Source organism: Scleropages formosus, chromosome 12 (genome assembly GCF_900964775.1).
Source record: "Scleropages formosus chromosome 12, fSclFor1.1, whole genome shotgun sequence".
Taxonomy (NCBI): Eukaryota; Metazoa; Chordata; class Actinopteri; order Osteoglossiformes; family Osteoglossidae; genus Scleropages; species Scleropages formosus.
Window position 1 is genome coordinate 23,208,874 of NC_041817.1, and position 20,505 is coordinate 23,229,378.

At 46.8% G+C, this 20,505-nt stretch overlaps 3 protein-coding genes across 3 annotated transcripts; 2 read left to right on the forward strand and 1 right to left on the reverse strand.

The window, feature by feature from the left end:
* The first annotated feature begins 162 nt into the window (after positions 1-162).
* Positions 163-8,014, forward strand: LOC108929992 (F-box/LRR-repeat protein 3). The gene is made up of 5 exons (XM_018744962.2): positions 163-625; positions 1,972-2,323; positions 3,268-3,390; positions 3,481-3,652; positions 4,780-8,014. Exons 2-5 carry the CDS (start codon positions 1,973-1,975, stop codon positions 5,421-5,423), a joined length of 1,290 nt encoding a protein of 429 aa, XP_018600478.1. The 5' UTR covers positions 163-625; position 1,972; the 3' UTR covers positions 5,424-8,014.
* A 210-nt stretch (positions 8,015-8,224) lies between these two features.
* On the reverse strand, positions 8,225-12,304 carry acod1 (aconitate decarboxylase 1). Its single transcript, XM_018744948.2, has 5 exons — positions 12,291-12,304; positions 11,561-11,722; positions 10,761-10,850; positions 10,263-10,462; positions 8,225-10,147 (listed from the first exon to the last, which is right to left on the reverse strand). Exons 1-5 carry the CDS (start codon positions 12,300-12,302, stop codon positions 9,211-9,213), a joined length of 1,401 nt encoding a protein of 466 aa, XP_018600464.1. The 5' UTR covers positions 12,303-12,304; the 3' UTR covers positions 8,225-9,210.
* Positions 12,305-18,130: 5,826 nt separating this feature from the next.
* kctd12.1 (potassium channel tetramerisation domain containing 12.1) lies at positions 18,131-19,924 on the forward strand. The gene has a single exon (XM_029256853.1). It carries the CDS (start codon positions 18,251-18,253, stop codon positions 19,091-19,093), a length of 843 nt encoding a protein of 280 aa, XP_029112686.1. The 5' UTR covers positions 18,131-18,250; the 3' UTR covers positions 19,094-19,924.
* The last annotated feature ends 581 nt before the right edge of the window (positions 19,925-20,505 follow it).

A 20,505-nucleotide genomic window follows, 5' to 3' on the forward strand; every position in this document is an offset into this window, starting at 1 on the left:
GTTTCTTGAAACGCGCACACACACACATTTTCAGAACCGCTTGTCCCATACGGGGTCACGGGGAACCCGAGCCTACCCGGCAACACAGGGCGTAAGCCCGGAGGGGGAGGGGACACACCCAGGACGGGACGCCAGTCCGCCGCAAGGCACCCCAAGCGGGACTCGAACCCCAGACCCACCGGAGAGCAGGACTGTGGTCCAACCCACTGCGCTCCCCGTTTCTTGAAACGCTTTGTCAATATTCCGCAGCATTAGTACTCCAACACCCACAACGCACTGCTTTGCTGTGTGAGACGGTTTCAAAGAGAAGTTTACTCTAATACCCACAATCCCTGGTCCTCTGCGCGGCAACAATACGCCGCCATTTTCCTAGAACGGAGTCATCCAGCGAAAACAGCGCGAAAAGCTGAAGGAATTGGGTCACAGAAACCGGCCACAACAAGGAGCTCGGCGTCTGTGGAGAACCGTCAGCCTTGTAGCGACGATTTACCTCAACCGGGAGCCTAATGAATGTCGTCGGTGGGCCTGTTAGAGCTATCTTCTGCAGCGTCGGGCCGGGTTGAGAGCGGTCGCCTTTCGTTCTGCGGGTGGTTGTTACAACCGTTGTAAACACGACTAAAAACAGGTAGGAACCAGAAGCAGAACTGCTCGTAACCAGTCTGCGCGCCCCTGGGCCCTGGTTAGCATCCACGACCCCGTCAATTGTCAGAGACTCGCGGATTTTCACGCAAACGTCCGGCATTATTTCACATGGCGTCAGTGAAGTTTGTTCAGAACGAGCCGAGGGATCTGCGACACTTACTAGACTAGTGACTAGAAGAATCATGGCGTTGTTGCTAACGCTAACTTACTAGCCACAATGCTAACCACAGACTTAAGTGTTTTTTCTTTGTTTCTAATGTCAATCTCTAAAGGTTTATGTACTAATATGATCTAGGTGGGGATATAGTTAGCCAAGTCAAAACGGTCTCGATGTGGAGTGTTTACTGCAGTGCCAGTGGGCGTCAACTTGACTCCTGAGTGTGTGTGATGCGTTACTGGTGAATTTGCCAGTACTGCTGGGATGCTTGTGGATCAGTAAGGTTACTGGTGGATTGTGGGTAATTTACCAGTGTGTTACTGGTGGATTACTAGTGGTTTATTGGTGGATTACTGTGGTGGATTATGGGTTACTAGTGCATTACCAGTGGGTTACTGGTGGGTTAGTGATCCTGACAACTAGTGGTAGGTTAATGCATATTCGCACATTTTAGTCCTCACTGTGTGCCTGCTTTTTGGAAGGAGTCAAATGGCAGCAAGGCTTGTTATTTTAAAGCATATTGTTTAATTTTGTTTTTGCTGTCTTTCTCTAAGGTGACTTATAGCATTATGTTTAATTTGCCCATTTATACAGATGCATAATTTTTTACTCTATCAGTTCAGGACAAGTGCCTTCATCAGAAATACTGCTGCTGGAGATGAGATTCAAACCCAGGTTCTTTGATGGCAAGGTGGTGGCTCCCACCACTGCAGCACCGGCTGCCCTGTATTGTACTTGAGTGTACTATTACTATGCTTTACCTTTTTATTTATCTGACACTTTAAGGTGACAGACAACATTAGGTAATCAGTTTTACAGTGGTTTACCCATTTATAGAAGAATGTAGGGGCAGCTGGTAGCGCAGTGGTTAGAGCTGATGCCTTTGGACCCAAAAGTTGCATGTACAGTCCCACCTCCTGTAGTACCCTTGAGCAAGTACTTACTCTAAATAGCCCCAGTAATATTATCCAGCTGGTATAAATGGGTAAACGCATTGTAAGTTTGTTTGGAGAAAAGCGTTAGCTAAACGAATAAATGTAAATTTATTCCCAGTGTCAGTTCAGAGTAAGTACCTTGATCAAGGGGGCTGCAGTAGGAATGGGATTCGTTCCAGGAACCTTCACATTGTAAGGTAACAGCCCTAAGCACTGTGTTTGAAAATGTCCTGGCAGGATGAAGAGAGTTTTACAAGGAGATGAGGATGACAGCAGTACATCCAGCGAAGGTCCCACCGAGCCCAGGAAGAAAGTGCGGCAGCTGGATGACGAGGCACCGTCCACCTGGGGCCACCTGCCCCAGGAAATCCTGCTCCATGTGTTCCAGCACCTGCCCCTGCTGGACCGGGCGTACGCCTCGCAGGTGTGCCGCAGCTGGAATGAGGCGTTCCACATGCCCGAGCTGTGGCGCTGCTTTGAGTTTGAGCTGAACCAGCCTGCCACCTCCTACCTGAAGGCCACCCACCCAGACCTCATCAAGCAAATCATCAAGAGGCACTCCAACCACTTGCAGTATGTCAGCTTTAAGGTAAAGGGTCCCTTTCTGTTGCCATATTTCCTGTGTCTGCCCTACAGGATTGTTCTCTGAGAACTAGTGGTTTTCATGTGCGCACCCCTGTCATTTGTGCTTCAAAACATTAATTAGTTCATTTTTAATAGCTTCTTGTCTAGTGCAGGGATGTGATGGTTCAGAGGCTAGTCTGGAAACACTGGTGCAGTGTTCACCCTGGACAGGATGTCAGTCTGTCACACAGCAATTGCTTAATCACTCACACATACCCACACTAAGAGCAGTTTAGAGTTGTCAGTTTACCCGAAACATGTTCTTTTGGACTGTGGGTGGAAACTGGAGCACCCCGGTGAAACCTACGCAGACTCCACACAGACTAACTCAAATTCGAACCCATATCCTGAACCACAGCCCAGCAGCTCTGAGCCACTAGTCCTACCTGCTGTGCCACCATGCCGCCCCCCTTTAGAACACACACATCTGAATGCTTCTTTTGAAACCCCAGGGCATATTATTATTATTTGGCGTAATAACGATAGTTGTGTTTTGAAAATGCCTGTGTTTCAGTCCACTGTTACCATTAATCCTGCTGTAATTAATAGATTAGGTGAATTTTATGGTTTTTTTTTTCCCTCTTGTTATGCATGTGAATTCTGGAAGAGCATTCTGAAAACTTAAATTTTTCCATTTGAGCAAACATATTAAAGTCTTGATGATAGCAGCTTATTTTCTGCTCACATTCCTTTGGAGTTAATACAGTGTATTTAAAGGAAATCCCTTGGGTGTTTGTATTTTCCCACTTTTGTTTCTTGTGCTAACATGGGTGTGAGGTAATAACTCAGCCCTCCTTGTCTGTTTTCAGGCAGTCTTACTGCTGTCCCACATTCCTGTTAAAGCCGTGTGTGTGTGTGTCTGTCTCCACTGAAGAAATGCTGTGTTTATGTGTGTGTGTCTGCGCTCAGGTGGACAGCAGCACAGAGTCGGCTGAGGCAGCCTGCGGCATCCTCTCACAGCTGGTGAACTGCTCCCTCAAGACGTTAGGGCTCATTTCTACAGCCAGGCCGAGCTTCATGGAACTGCCAAAGGTTTGCTGACGTCACTCAGGGCGACACTCTTGAGATGTTTTCCCCATTGCATTAAGTGACCCTCAGGTGATTGTTCTTGTCTTCCCTCAGTCTCATTTCATTTCTGCCCTGACGGTGGTGTTTGTCAACTCCAAGTCGCTGTCATCGCTGAAGATTGATGACACGCCTGTGGATGACCCATCCCTCAAGGTGTTGGTGGCCAACAACAGCGACACACTTAAACTGCTCAAGATGAGTAGCTGCCCCCATGTCTCACCTGCAGGTACTGCCCTATGTCTTAGGGAGGACCCCAGATGTCTTTTAATTCCATCACACAGCTGAACATCACAGGTCTTGGTTCAGGAAGTACAGCGCAACAGTTCTGGTGGTTTGAGGTTATTATGAATGCAAGTGATCACTCCTGATTTGAAGATGTGTGAAAATGATTTCTGCATTATCCTGTGAACTAAGCAAACTCTTTTGCTTTAATATATTAAGAGAACATATTACAGGTAGTCCTCAGTTTACAACAGTTTCCTTTCGGTAACCCGGTCATATGTCAAATTGTCTTAAATGAACCATAAGGTTATATAAACAATTAGCATACATGGTAATTCTATGTTCTATAAAAGGGCTTTGCTGTGTTTTTCACTTATTTTACACATTGTTCAAGTGAAAATAGCAATATAATAATATAAATACAGTATTGTCTTTTCATGCTGCACATTTATTTTTGCTTTCCTAAATCAGCCTGGGGTAGCAGGCAGTGTAGTGGTTGAAGCAGGTTTTAATTCCACCTCCTGCTGTAGTATTAACTCTAAGTTGCTCTGTAAAGAATTACTTAACTCTATAAATGCAGCTACTTTGGTTCATATGGTGGAAAGAGCTAACTGTCCTATAGAATCACGCTTCTGCATCTAAGTCTCTCTTTCTGCTGATGTAAAGCACACATTTTATTTTCTGTGAGGTTTAAGTTGCTTTGGGGAAAAGAATCTGCTAAATGAATAAATGTAAATGAGTAAAAAAAAAAAAAAATTGCATATGACTTAACACTGTAAATTGCTTTAGAGAAAAGCTTCTGCTAAATCATTAAATGTAAATGTGTTGTTTTGCCTTTTATTTTCAGCCCCACCAGAATACTCTTGTTGCTTACAGGACATTTTAAATAAAAAGTAATTTGAAGGGAATCACAAACAAAAAATGTGATCACAGTGCAGTTGATGTTGACAGTTGGTTTGTGTAGTGTAGCGGTAAAGGGTGGCAGATTTATAACGTGAAGGTTGGTCTACTTCTACCATGGTTAGGTGTAAGTCAAAAGCCTGTTGTATGACCCACAATATTTGAAGGATTTGTTCTGAGGGGCACTGTGCTTGCATAGCTTCTCCAGCTTCCCCATGTTTTGTGCTCCAGGTATCCTGTGTGTGGCGGACCAGTGCCACGGCCTGCGTGAGCTAGCCCTAAACTACCACCTGCTGAGTGACGAGCTACTGCTAGCCCTGTCCTCGGAGAAGCACGTGCATCTGGAGCACCTGCGCATTGATGTAGTGAGCGAGAACCCGGGCCAGACACAGTTCCACACCATCAAGAAAAGCAGCTGGGATGCCATGGTGCGTCACTCGCCCAAGTTCAACCTGGTCATGTACTTCTTCCTGTACGAGGATGAGTTTGGACCTTTCTTCCGTGACGAGATCCCCGTCACACACCTCTACTTCGGCCGCTCGGTCAGCAAGGACGTGCTGGGCCGGGTGGGTCTCACGTGCCCGCGGCTGGTGGAGCTGGTGGTTTGCGCCAATGGGCTGCGGCCACTCGACGAGGAGTTGATTCGCATCGCCGAGCGCTGCCAACAGCTGTCTGCTATTGGCCTAGGAGAGTGCGAGGTGTCCTGCAGCGCGTTTGTGGAGTTTGTCAAGATGTGCGGCCGTCGGCTTTCACAGCTCTCTATTATGGAGGAAGTTCTGATACCTGACCACAAGTACAGCCTGGACGAGATCCACTGGGAGGTGTCCAAGCACTTGGGCCGTGTTTGGTTCCCTGACATGATGCCTACCTGGTAAAGCCACCATCAGTCCTGTGATGTCCCGTGATCTCTCAGTGACTCCCACGCATCATCAAAGCCCACCGCCCCACTATTGTGGCTGCCTGATCAACATTCACAGAAGATGAGTGTGCATTGATTAATCAAGAATGGAATTGAAGCCCATGTGTTTTTATACTCGTGTAAATGCAGTTGAGGCCTAATTGGTCAGGTGATATTCTTCCCCTTGAGGCATACTCTGATGATCTGTGTATATACTTCATTTTCATCACCTGATGTTTTCCTTTTCTGGAACATAGTCATACACAAAATAAACGTGTTTGTGCGGGACAGGGTTGATACTTGTACGACTTCAGTACAGCCCCATGTGGGATAAAGAGAAGAGGCATTTAGGAATGATTATGCACTTAACTCAGAAATGAAGTCAGCAGTAAGCTTTTACATCGAAATAATTTTTTGAAAAAGTCACTGTTTCAATGCAAAGCACAAATAGTGTAGTTTTTTCTCCCAACTCCTGAAGTAATGCACCAAGCTTCTTGTGTTCCCCATTACGGTGTTGTCGTGCAAATGTGGTATCTTTTTTTCCGCCTGTGCCGATGTGATGAAAGTGTTTGTGTCTCTTTGTGTATAAATGAGGGACAGACACATCGAGGTGAGTTACTGATCTGTGTCACTTACAATGAAACCCTTAAGTAAGGCTCCTCCTGGGTGAAACACGTTTACTCTCTCTGCGTTCTTCACAAAGGTTGGTTTTCCCTCGAGACTCCGTGCGAATGTGACCATGTGGTTTTCAGAAGCTGGGGTGTACAGCGGGGCTCTGGTGTATGTGTGTGTAGTCAGGCTCTGAAATTGGGTGGGATGGACGGACAGGTGAATGTGTGTGTTTTGAAACTATCATTTCAGCTTCATGCTCTGTTTTAGATTAAATTTATAAACTTTTTTTTGATGGCGATGACTTTGAAAATGTGTATTTGGAATTTAGGTAATTAGGGTTTTTTGCATAAGATAAAGCACCTTATACCTATACCAAATTATTTATAGTATTAACAAAGGGATAACTGAAACAACAGCCATTGAAAATGTGATGAGATGGCAATGGGATGTTCAGATGCTCGGCGTGAAACACAGCTGAGGTTTTCTGGTCTTGAGCTGTGCTGCTTTGTGGTTGTGCTCAGGTCTGGATACAACTACAAACCCAAAGCTATTGCATATCACTAACTCCTAGACATAAATGTAAAGCAATAAAACGATTCAGCCTCTGAGGTAAACGCAAGAGCATTCTGAGGGCAATTTTAATATGCTTTAAAATAAGAATGAGAAAAAAATCAACTGTGTATTGTTAAATTCAGTCAAGCAAGCAGTGATTAGATGTACGTTTCACTTGTTTCTGCTCTGTGTCCCCTGTACCCCAGGTCTGTCTCTCGTGGAAAGTTAGACCCCCCCCCCCCCATGCCAATGTCTTGCCCCACTACTTCGTAGGGCTAGGAGAGGGAACATAGGCCAGAGCTCATCTCTTCATTGTCAAACCCAGCTGAGGAGATTTAGCGAATCATCAGTGAAACGCTTAATAAATTTTCCTTTAAGAAGGAAGTCCCATCTCTTTTGTATATAAAATGCTGTGTATTTGAGACTATCGATCCAAATGTAGTTATCTCTCTACTCTGCCCTCTGTCAGGGTTTGAAGTGTGTAACTAATGGCTTGTGTCTTTTATATGAGAAGGTGAGAGTAATCCGTCAATGGATTTTTTTTCCTTTCCCTTGATACCATACTACTTTGTAATTTATTGAGATAATAATACTGCTTTTGTATTAGTTGGTGGTTTATACTCCTATGATTCATTTTGTGTGTAATTGTCAGTTACAGTGTATGAGCAATAGGCCTTGGTGTAAATATAACCGCATCTAATCAAAATGTTACAACAGTTGGTTAAATGGTGTTTGTAGGGTTTTCAGTTGAAGACTTTGTGGCTCTTTCAGTTATCTTTGTATATAGAACTCTTTGACATTTGCATCGCAGTTCTATGTAGTTGGCAATGCTTTTCACACAGTCTCAAGATGACAGCAAAGTTCCCCACTTCTCAGTAGAGCTTAGTCTTCAGAGTGTCTGGAGGATTAGGATCACTGTGTTTTACCGTATTTTGGCAACTCAGCTTTTAAACTGAAACAGTTTTGGACAGCATTTGCAAAGATGCTTGCTTTAATAACAAGAAGGTTCCAAACACACTTTTTCTTGAAGATTAAGGTTTTGAGTGTGTATTGCTGTTGAAAACATATCCTTAGTTATCTTTACACACAATGTTCATTTTTACACAACCGTTATATGTTCTCAGTTCTGTTTGTTAGCCCAAATGTAAAATCGGAAGTAGGAAAACAAACTTGCATTCTTTGCACTTCTAGAAATGAGTTCCATAACCTTGTAGTACTTGTAATAGTTATTTTCAGATAAGAATTGCTGTTTGATTTGCCTCCTCTGAGTTAAAAATGAACCGATAACTGTTTTTCAGGCTTGATTTGCTGTCCTCTTTGTTTTAGTATGACAACTGTTTTATGTATTTTAAAGAGTTGTGATCAGTCCAGAAACAGAATCTAGTGTTTGTGGAAATGCTTTTTTTGGGGAATAAATTTTTGTGAATGTATATATTCATGGATTTCAGTTTCTTTCTTTATTCTTTATTACTCAAAATGTAATTCAGTTATAAGTTGAACAGCTTAATGTTAATCTAGTCAGCTCTGTAGACTGCAAACAAGACAAATTTAAGAGAAAAATATTTTAAAAAGACAAGGGAATATAATTGTTAAAGAAGAAAATATACAGGGAACCGAATTAAAGTTAAAATGTAAAAAAAACTAAAATTAAGATTTAGAGGACAAAAAATGTGTAAGGCATTGAATATACAATATGCAATAATAAAGTACAATGTGCAGCACTGACGAATAACATTATGCTACCGGAGTCCTTAAAGTGTGGGCTGTGTCCATGTTGAGGAGTCTGATGGTCTGAGGGAAGAAGCTCCTCTTGAGCCTCTCACTTCTGGCCATCAGACTACAGTAGCGTCTACCAGATTGCAGCAGGCAGAAAAGTGAATTAGCAGGATGGCTGGGGTCATTAAGAATCTTATCAGCCCTCGCCCTGCATCTCCTGGTGTAGATGTCATGCAGCGGGGGAAGAGCAGTCCTGGAGATGCACTCAACTAAGCGCACTACTCTCTGCAGGGCTTTGCGGTCTTTGGTTGAGCAGTTCCCATACCACACCGAGATGCACTGAGTCAATATACTCTCTATAGCCCCGATATAGTAAGCTTTCAGGATCACTGGGGAGATCCTGAATTTCCTCAGCTGTCTCAGGTGGTACAGCCATTGCCTGGTTTTTTTCACCTGTGCTTGAGTGCGATGAGTCCAGGTCAGATCCTCGGATATGTGCGCTGCAAGGTATTTGAAACTGCTTACTCTCTCTACTGGTGTCCCACTGATCTTGAGTGGGGTGTAGGTCCTCTGCCGCCTGTTGTATGATGGTGGGAATTTCTGTATGAATGGGTAAGTAACTGCACGTAGCTTAACATTGTAAAGTGTATTGCAGAAAAGTGTCACCTAAATGAATAAATAATGACGGCGAACTTAAGACTATTACATCCCTTTTAAAACCTTGTACATATTTACTCCTAGCTGTTCATGTTTGCTATTACAAGTGCACTGCACTTTTTGTGCCGTTGAAAACAGCTAATTCTCCCACACCAGCAAAAAAAAAAAAAAAATTTTTTAGGAGACAAATGAAATTGTATCACTCGGCAGTATGGAACGCTGACCGACTATGGCATCTGGCTGCTCATTTGGAGGTAAGAGCTGAGCGCGGTGCAGTCTGGGATTTTCTCCAAATTATCTACAATGTTGACAATAGCCTCCACAGCTTCTAGGGGCAACACAGCGGCAGCGTTGGCCTTGAACTTCCCCACCAAGTCCTCTTGGCTGAGGGGGTTCCTCCAGTGTCCATAGAAGGTGTTGCACCTGGCAATGTGGTTCTGCCCATCTGCAGTCTCCACCTTGATCTCGCAATACATTTTGTCGAAGCTGGCGACATTGTCCTCTGGGTTCTCCATGTGGGTTCGGAGCAGAAGCTCCTTCAACACCTTCCGCTCCATTTGGTGGCTGTCGAAGGAGTCCACGGACACGTGGCCGTCGAGCAGCGCGGAGCAGCTGATGAACTGGAACGAGTGCCGGGCTTCGTGCTCGGTGGTGGGCACCGGGCAGTTTATGTACCTAGAGCTTGGCACCTTCAGCGTGACCCTTGTGATCTCACGAGCGTTGAGGTTGGGGTTTCCAAGGAGCAGCTTGGCCCTGACCTCAGCTGCTGCATCAGCTGCCCAGTGCATTCCCAGGTGGGCAGGGAAACTCTTGATAGCCACATCCTGATCCTCCAGGACCCACCTGAAGGGAGGGCCGTGAAGTTCTGGTTCCAGCTCCATCGGTGTGTAATCGGTATAGAACACCCCAAAGCCAGACTGGATATCAAGAATGGCCTTGTTGCCTTCCAAGCCGAGCTGCGCGAGCTGGCAGGCCTCCATGCCCCGGCGGGTGGCGTTGCCGATGTGTAGCGGTTTGGTCTGCGTGGCGGCATTTGCCAAGGGGGCACCTGCGTACGATGCCGCGACAGCCAGCGCCTCCGCACACTGCGCCGGGCTGAGGTTCAGGAGCTTAGCGCCAGCTGCTGCACTCCCCATCACACCCACCACCGCTGGGGGGTGGAACCTGGTGGAGGAGCAGAGACAGCCAGGGGCATGATGGGAGACTCGGGACAACAGCACCGCGTGGCTCTCTGTGTCTTACTCGGTGTGTGCGTACGGGGTTGTCGGGGACAACACACCTTTTGGGAATGTGATGCGCCTCTCTGGAGAATCTCATTAGCTGCCCCTGGACTTCGATGCCCACGTTGAAGGCCAGCAGGAGCTCCAGGCCGGAGGGTCTCCGGGGCAGCGTCTCGGCCAGGGCAAGGAGGCCGGGAAGAACGGCCCCAGAAGGGTGAGTGGGTGGATGCCAGGTGTCATCGAAGTCCATGGAATGCACCTGGGGAGGGGAGGGGTAGATCACTTCCATCTGAGTTCACTGCTCTCCACCATTGCCCTCTAGGAACTTTAACACCAGGACCTCATGTCTCACGTTCACAGTTTGGAATTAAACCTCTATCTAAAGCACGTAGGGAAATTTCACATTTGTAAAAAATGACAGAATTACGATAAATAGCTGCTGAATAAAAACATGCAATAAATGCGATTAATTTTCCGAAATATCTGCTCTACGATTTATTAATATGTCACAGTGGAACTGCTCGAGTTGGTATTATTTTTGCCAGCGGGACACTTACTGCAATTCCGTTGACGAAGGCGGCATACTGAGGTGGCAGAGACAGTCCAGGTTGTCCCCAGATGCAGCTCCTTTCCAAGGATCCGTATCTCTATAACGAGACGTCATCACTCTTCACACATTCGTCGTGTTCCAGAATTTAGGTCACGTATTCAAAGATACGGTACACAGGCCAAAATGCAGCGGTTCGACTTCCTATAAAAAGACTAATCGTCCTGAATCGGGCATTTGCATGCCAAACCAAGTTTACAGGCTTAATTTGTGAAATTACCAGTTAACTTTAAAAATTCTTTTTATTTTTACAGTTCACCCCAAAAAAGGCGACAGCATTGACAGGCATTATTTTGGGGTGGCGGGGTGGCGCTGCTGTCTCACAGCACCTGGGTGGTACGAGAGGACATAGGTTCGATCCTTGCTCAGTCTGTGTGGAGTCTGCATGTCCTCCCTGTGTCTGTGTGTGTTTCCTCTGGGTGCTCTGGTTTCCTCCCACATTCCAAAGACATGCTGGTCAGGTCCCCCCATAGTGTGTGAGTGACACAGAGGGTGTGTTCTACTGATGTATGGATGAGTGACCCATTTTAAGTAGTGTATCTAGCAGTGTAAGTCACCGCGGTGAATAAGGTGTGTGGGCTCATAACACTACATAGAGTTCATTGGAAGTTGCTTTGGAGAAAAACATCTGCTAAATAAATAAATATAATATATGTAATTTCCTGCATTTAGTGAGAAGGGTTCCGCATGCGCCAGGAGAACATGTCGGCCGTGTCTGGTGGTGGAGATACGAGGCCGAGAGAGACTCACCCTGCTGTACTGAAGAGCTGTCCTGAACACCGGGGTAGTGGTTCCCAGTAATCCCACCCCCAGGGTGTCCAGGATCATCCGCTTGCTCCTGTGGATGATGCTGTCATTCAGGTGGGCGGGGTTCCAGTTGGAGATTGCTGCTCCAAAGCTTTGTGTGACTGTCTGTGAGATCGATACTCAAATAATTACACCTTTACATCCTCTACCAAAGTGACCTATGAATTTATGTCCTTACAGAGCTGGACATTTTACTGACACAACTGAAGTGAAATTCCTGCCTCAAGGATGTTGTAAAACCTTGTGGGACTTGATCACACAACCAACACGTTATGTCTGTCTGTTAACTACTGTGATAGCTTGTACCTCTGGTTCCTACGATAAGAGGACATGCTCTGGCACTGCATAAATGATAATATGTAGACATTTCACAGTGATTCACTGAACAACACTTCTAAGAGGACAATATTAACTTATGTAGTCATAAATTCCTTTTTTTAATATGAAAATTGATTAATGTATAGTATCATCATAATCACCAGTATTTGGCACATCTAGACTCTACATGTACATTCATTTAACTTGCATCTCATAACTTTCATGAGTGTATATTTTTCTGTAATTTTAAGTCTTTCAAATATTTAGAAAAATGTGCATACTCTAAGGTACTCTTAGTACCTTACTGCGGTATTACAATGAGGAGGGTAAAGGTAGGAAAAAGTAGATGAGATACCTTGCGGAGCATGACGGTCCTTCTCTAGGTTGAGACTAGAGAACTGGGACGTTTGCCTTTCTTATATATACACACCGCCATGGTTTGTTTCAACACTGGGTTTTCCACACACACACACACAAGGATGACTAAATCAGAAACTGCGGCAAACCAGTCTGATTTAAAAACGGACACTTAAGCACTTTCCATAAGCAAAGGATGGTCCTCAAGCGGAGAGTCTGCATTCGTCTACTTGTCTGGTTTTCGCTGTTTTGCACCTGGAACCCCTCGTGCAGCTTGGTTGCGGTCCTACGGCAGGTGTTGCGACCCAAACTGTTCCGGGAGGGGCGTCGCGTAATCGGCCGCTCTTGTTCCAGCCGAGCGTTGTACACGCTGACTCTCATTCCCGACCGAATTTTGCAACGAAGAGGAGTTTCCTCTGTTGAGTCGTTTCCATGCTATTTCTCAATATCGAGAATGCCCGATGTTCGGAGACGCCCGGTTCACCCTGTCCCTCTGCGGCACCGACACCCCATGTGATTCCCAGAAGAATAAAATAAGATCTGAATTAAGTAATCCTCAATCAAGAGGTCTGCCGGTAGTTTTTTAATTGTGCAATTGCACCTTTTTTTCCGGGAAACAACAAAAATGACTCACTGTCAGTTTTTAAACATTTTTTCTGGCCTTTAAATATCGGCGTCTAGTTCAGGGCAAAGAAGGAAATGAAACAAGCTGATATCTTTTAAACTTTCTGCAACGGTTAATCCAAATGGCTAATCTGGGTTACCAGCTGTAGGAAAACTACAGTTGAAGTTTATTGAGCAGGCAAGTTATGATTTCAACAACAAGTACATGGCTGAGAGAGACTTTTGGGTCGCTGGGATATACCAACCAACGTCTACAACCGCTTGTTCCGAGCGGGGTCGCGGCAAGTCGGAGCCTCGCCTGGAAGCGCAGGGCGAGGAGGCACACCCAGGGCGGGACGCCAGTCTGTCACGGGGTACCCCAGGCGGGACTCGAACCCCAGACCCACCACACGGCAGGAACCGGCCAAGCCGGCCACGCCATCACCAGGATATACTGTGTTACAATAAAGACAGTTTCTCTCAACAGTTGTATCTATGACTGTGTCATCTGTGTCACACATCAGAGTTTTGTTGACAAAAATCCGATTTCGGTGGCAATCCCTCTATTAGGGGCACATAATCAGGATATTATGGTGCAGAGGAAGAACTCAGGAGACCGGCAGGGCTTTTCGACACTTTTCGACGGGCGAATCGTTCCGTCTAAGGGCTGGAGGGTACCTTCGGTCTTCCCGCCAAGTGGAGCCGTGGCTTTTTCTGTTTCTGCTTTTCTCAGATGAGCCGAGTCTCTGAGAACGTGCAAAATGCCACTAAAGGAGGAAATGCGAAAGACGCGGCGAACTGTGTGCCGAACGCTCGGTTCCTCTGGTTAGTCGGCTTGTCTGACAACTGCTTGATAAGCGAACTGTTGTGTTGCTTTCCTTTCAAATGGCGCAAGAGGAGATTAGGAAGCAGCACTGTGCCCTCGACTGAGGAAAATAGTATGCGATAATAAAGATCAGCATCCCATGTGATATGTCTGTATACATTCTTGCTGCTTGGAAGCATTATATTTGAGGTCCCTTTTCGAGCGCGGGGCCTCCTATTGTTGGCAATATTACCGATTTGGCTCATTTGCTTTCCTGCTTTAATAATAAAATAGTTTCTTTACTGCAGTCTAGGGAGGTGCGGTGGCGCAGTGGGTTGGACCAGGTCCTGCTCTCTGGTGGGTCTGGGGTTCAGGTCCTGTTTGGGGTGTCTTGCGATGGACTAGCGTCCCGTCCTGGGTGTGTCCCCTCCCCCTTCACCCTCACGCCCTGTGTTGCCGGCTCCAGCTCCCCGCGACCCTCTATGGGACAAGCAGTTCAGACAATGTACTGCAGTCTACAGATTATTCTTCCACAATGCCAGCAATTAAACTTTAAGCGTGTAAAAATTTCTGACCCCGAACATCTATACATACAGTGTCTGAAAAATGTATACACTCTTCAGTGTACAATGTACAAAATGTACAGTGTTCCTCCATTCTGCACATATGTTACTGGAGGTAGATGTTTGGTGGGCAAACAAGGGGTGTGACATGTTGAAGTGTGTGAAATGTTCACTGTGAACATCTGCACAATCTCACAACGAAGTGAATGCATTGTGAGACACTGTGTATATAGTGTGGAGTTGTGGTTCCCAACCTTTTCCCCAAGGGACCCCTTTTGACACGTGACACATTTCACAGACCCCTTGCCCCTATGGCAAGGGAACAACCAATACAAAGACATGTATTTATATATTTCAGATTTTACATAGCAGTTAATAGAATCACAGTTTATGTAAAACAGGTGGAATTTGGTTGAGATCTTTTCACATTGCATACACCATACAAATTAAACCAGAACTGAAATATAAATTATTATATTTCAAATTTAGCTGACACTTTTCACTAAAGCGACTTACAGCGTTCAGCTACTTCGAATTATTGGCCCGTTTATACAGTTGCCCAATTTTAGGGTTAGTACCTTGCTCAGGGGTACTACAACTGGAGGTGGGATTCAACCCTGCAACCTTTGGGTCAAAAGGCAGCAGCCCGCCATTGCAGTATTATAATATGCAAGTAATTATTATGTACTGACATTGTATTTAGTTATTTTTGACCCCTTCTGTAATTGTTTTAGTGATGTATTATGTAACCTTTGTAATCACACAGGGATATACACCTATGTGACATCTCATCTTTAACAGCAGTTGTGGGCCTGCATTTCCCCAGCCGGAGTGCAGTCTTAGTGATTTCTGTGGCTGCCAGACAAGTGTCTTATTGTGCACCTCTAATCTGTTGTGTGCCTTTGTTTTGAGAATCACCGCTGCGCTAAATACTGTCTCGAACACGTGGCTAAGGATACGATTATTTTGGACCATTTTGGTTGTGTCAGCCTGGGAACGTTGGCGGAAGCATTTTACATTACATTTACATTTATTTATTTAGCAGACACTTTTATCCAAAGCCACTTCCAATGGACTCTATGTAGTGTTGTCAGCCTACACACCTTATTCACCGCGGTGACTTACACTGCTAGATACACTACTTACACTGGGTCACTCATCCATACATTAGTGGAAGACACTCTTTCTGTCACTCACACACTATGGGGGAGCCTGAGCAGTATGTCTTTGGACTGTGAGAGGAAACCAGAGCACCCAGAGGAAACCCATGTGGACACAGGGAGAACATACAAACTGCACACAAACTGAGTGGGGATTGAACCCATGCCCTCTCGCACCACCCAGGCACTGTGAGACAGCAGCGCTACTGCTTTGTATCAACGTTCAAAGAAGAATCGCATTTGACAATTTCATTGGATATCCAGGAGCTCATCCTTGGAGCGAAAGTCGCCAGCATCCTCCTCTTTTGCGAGAAATGGGTTCATCATCCGTGCATCCTTTGTAACATAGAGACTGCAGAACTAGGGGGTGGTGGCGCAGCAGGTTTGGCCTGTCCCTGCTCTCTGGTGGGTCTGGAGTCCCACTTGGGGGGTGCCTTACGAAGTGCGTCCCCTCCCCCTTCAGTCTTATGCTCTGTGTTACCAGGTTAGGCTCTGGCTTGCTGCAACCCTGCTTGGGACAGGTGTTTCAGTCAATGTGTGCGTGTGTGTGATGATGTCACCACTGCATGTGCTACTTCCTCTCTCCTAATCCCATAGAGAAGCACTGAGTAACTGCTCCCACACTGTTTCCATGATATTATAAATTGCTGTCCCTCCTCCAGTGTTGTTTTTTTTTTGTTTGGCTTTTCCATGTTAAAGCGTTTGTACAAATGCCTCTGCTCCTTGCAGGCTATTGACTGTGTACTGATTCATCAGCGAGGGGAAAACATCGCAGCCAATAGGAGTATTTCAGTTGCCTTTTGTTGTCTTGAAATGGGGCTGACAGCCAATCAGAGTGCTGCTGATTACTGGCTGTTGTGTTTTCATTGAGGGGAGCGCAGAGGGAATACAGCTACTTCTACTCACGTGTTATTTTGGCTGCGTGTCCACGGAATGACCTCAGGTGCTCGTGTGTGTGTGTTCAGTATACTATTAAGGAAGGCTGCCTCGATCGCGAGAGTCAGGCTGCACTCTGGAGGAAGCAGTACAGAGAAGAACCAAGAGAAGGGTTTGCGAGCGCTCGCTTCCCGTTACTTCCACTAGGGGGCGCTGCTGGGTGACTTTCCGCATTTACTTGTTCACGAGACACTTCGAAAATTGTGGAGTCCGGAATGATCCGGATTCTTCCGCTGCGGAAAGTGAAATAACGAGTTCAGTCTGTGTTCTTCTGTAAGGTCCAGAACAGTGCTGTGTCGCCTTATAATTACTATCATATTAGGGAACGCTAATCACGTCCAACAGCAGCATACGTTTTACCCACTTGTACAGCACAGTGTTTTAATGTGGTACTTCAGGGAGCTTTACTCTAGTACTACAGCAGCGGCAGGGATGCGACCCAAATTTGCAATCTTTAGGTTATAAGAGTGGAATTTTAAATTGCTGGTGATGGACAGACACGTTCGCTAAAGGAATAGAGTCACAACCCGAGATACGCCCACTCGAGTTACGAACTACACCGCGACCTTACTGGGAGTTCCATTGGACACCCCGCTCTTCGTCTTACGAGGATCGAATTCGGGTTCCCCGCGCCCGCCAAGCGGAGCGGCACGAGACATGTGCATGTATTCGTTTAACAGAGACTTTTCTCCAAAGCGAAGTACAATTATTAGCTGATGGATTTATCCAAAGTGACTCAGTGTCACCACCCTGCTTACAGCGCGCGCGCGCGCGCGCACACACACTGCGGGGAATTCAGTCATTTCACGTGAAAAACAAAAGACGCTTTTGGACTGCGTGAGGCATAATCAGGCGAACATGGGGAACACATGCAAAGTCCACAAGTGGGCGCGTGTCGAGCCCACGTCTCGGTGCGCAGCCCAGGCGGGGCGACACGAGCGCGACACGAGCGCGACACGAGACGAGCGCTACCCGCTGCGCCACCGTGCGCTCTTGTCCCGTTCCGCCCCCCCGTGCGCTATTTTCACCTGTTCTTACCTCGGTGTAACAATCCCGTCTGGACTGTCCAAACATGTCATTTTCGCAGTTTCCATAAATCTTCTGTCCTTTGCTCTTCAGTTTGTTCTGTTAACGGCTGAATTGCTGCATTAACACAGAGTATCACATGACACGTATGACTGTTTCGTCTGGGGTTTCTTCAGAGTTCGGTACAAGCAGCTACGAAAGAGCTGAACGGGTAGGCAGAAATGCAGTATAATAATAGAAAAAGGACATTTTACAGGGTCATTAATGAAGAGAAAGCGTTGAGCTGTGTTAACGCCGGTAACTGTTAACTTTTTTAAGTTACTGTGTCCATCTTAACTTAATGGCATTCGCTGATGTTTCAGAATAAACAGCTGTCAGCTTGTTCGGTCGTCAGGAACACACTTTTTCAGTGTTTCTACCACTGAAACTAGAAGGAATGAGGTGTTTGGGGTGATGAGAATTCAACTTACGACGAAGGGTTCTCGGGAACGCGCAACCTTCGTAAGGCGGGCATATTCTAATTCTCAAAACCGAAAAGGTAATTGCTGTGAACGCATTGCAGACTTTCCTTTAACGTTTTTAAGGACGTCAGCAGCGCCTCGCAGCTCACGGACGCAGGACGGCTCGTCCGGCGCGGGAAAAGCGCCGATGTCTCTGGTTGTCAGGCTGCGAGGAAAGAGTTAAAGCGCGCGGCCGTCATTCACATTATCTGTCAGTTAGTTTCCTCCTCCTCCTCCTCCTCCTCCTCGTCCTCCTCCTCCTCCCGCGAGCTGCGCGGGTACATAAGGAGTCCCGCGAGTGGACAGCCCCTACTTCGGACGCTCGCAGCCGCCGTGTCGCGGTGGGGCTGTGATCGAGCGCACGCATGGCACTGCCCGACCCTGCGCGCGGGACGCCCGGCGTCGCGGGCGCGCGGGGCCCCCCGTCCCCGTTCCCCGAGATCGTGGAGCTGAACGTGGGCGGCCAGGTGTACGTGACGCGGCACGCGACCCTCGTGGCCGTGCCGCACTCGCTCCTGTGGACCATGTTCAGCCAGAGCGCGCCGCACGAGCTGGCGCGCGACAGCAAGGGCCGCTTCTTCGTGGACCGGGACGGATTCCTCTTCCGCTACGTGCTGGACTACCTGCGCGACCTGAACCTCGTTCTGCCGGACTACTTCCCGGAGAGGAGCCGCCTGCGGCGCGAGGCGCAGTACTTCCAGCTGCACGACCTGTGCGCGCGCCTCGCGCCGCGCGTGAGCAAGGAGAACTCGATCGGCGAGGACGCGTGCCCGGGGGAGGGGGACGACGGCGCGCTCCAGAGCGCGGCCGCCGGCTCGAGCGCGCGCTCGCCCTCGCTCGAGTCCCGCAAGTCGGGCTACATCACGATCGGATACCGGGGCTCCTACACCATCGGCAGAGACATCCAGACGGACGCCAAGTTCCGCCGCGTGGCGCGCATCACCGTGTGCGGCAAGACGTCGCTCGCCAAGGAGGTGTTCGGGGACACGATCAACGAGAGCCGCGACCCGGACCGGCCGCCCGAGCGCTACACGTCGCGCTACTACCTCAAGTTCAACTTCCTGGAGCAGGCGTTCGACAGACTGAACGAGGTGGGCTTCCGCATGGTGGCGTGCAGCTCCACGGGCACGTGCGCCTACGCCAGCAACGACCCCACGGAGGACAAGGTGTGGACGAGCTACACGGAGTACGTCTTCTGCCGGGACTGACTGAGCGGAGCGGAGCGGAGCGGGGCACCGGTGTACATGCGTAGCCTAGGTCATCACCTATGTGCTGTGCGTGGGGAATGAATGAATGAATAGGGGTTTAAAAAAAAAAAAAAGAAGAAAAAAGTCAAAAGAAAAGAAACATAAATGTTCATATTAAACGTCGTAGTGTCTCGATACTCTTTATATGATTTTATTTTACTGTTTATCGTGTCTTTTTTTTTCTTTTCAATAAAATTATCTCTCTAGATTCCAAGTACAGCCTGAAATCCACACCAACACGTGGCAGCTGCGCAGCACTTCCAAATACTACAGTTCTGAGTCTAGACCCCATCAGGGGTGGAGGCCAAAAATCACATATACCAATAGGCAAGGACACACGCATCTATTACCACACTCCTGTCTCCAGTGGGGTAAATCAGTCATAATTCATTCTTAGGCATTGCACCGGAGACGGCGGTTACATCTTCTGCGTCTGGCAGGCTCTGATCTGCCTCACTCACCTGCTTGATATTTCACCTGATGGGGACCCATGAGCTCCTGGTGCAGGACCAGGACCAGGGTTGCTTAGAAAGCCCCCCCCCCCCATGTAGCATCCTCCCTTCGACAGTCATAACAAGACTAACGCAGTGAAACGGTGCACTTCTTACAATGTTTTTATTATAATATCCAATGTATCTTTCTAATATAGACATATTTTATGACTGACCAAATTAGACACTTTTATACTTTGTATAGACCTTTATATTTTACTTTTCTCTTAACGAGTAACGTGCTCTTGTTTAGCAATGTATCCCTTACTAGATGTTTGGAACAGGTAAATAAAGTCATATGCCTCTGTCTTATTGCATTGTGTAACATTTATGCCATTTCTATTTAACTGTATCAAGGGGTATTGTGGGAAAACAGGTAAGTTAATATTTAGGGCTGTTATTCTTGCAGTCTCAAGGTTGCTGGTTCGAATCCCATACCTAGTGTAGCCCTTGATCAAGGTGCTTACCCTGGATTAATACAGTAAGAGTTCCCAGTGGTATAAATGGGTAAATTATTGTAAAACGGATAAGATTGTAAGTCACCTTGTACAAAGGCATCAGCTGAGTAAAGGATAATAATAATAATAATAATAATAATAATAATAATAACTACTGGGACCATTTAGCTGGAGTGCAGTAATAAAGAAAGAAACTGCAAGAAGGGGTGTCTATTGTGACTCAGAGGACAGTCTTCTCTCTAGTGTCACATACTGATTTCCGCTACATTTCCCAGTAAGACAGGTAAACTATCAGTGTTTCTTATTTGCATATCTGTACCTCGGCTGGCAAAACGACATATTTACTGCGAGTTCTCTCTCTCTGCGTTACAGCTGTAATGAGAAACAGATGCGGGGCTTTCTGTTTCGAACGGGAAGCGTTCCT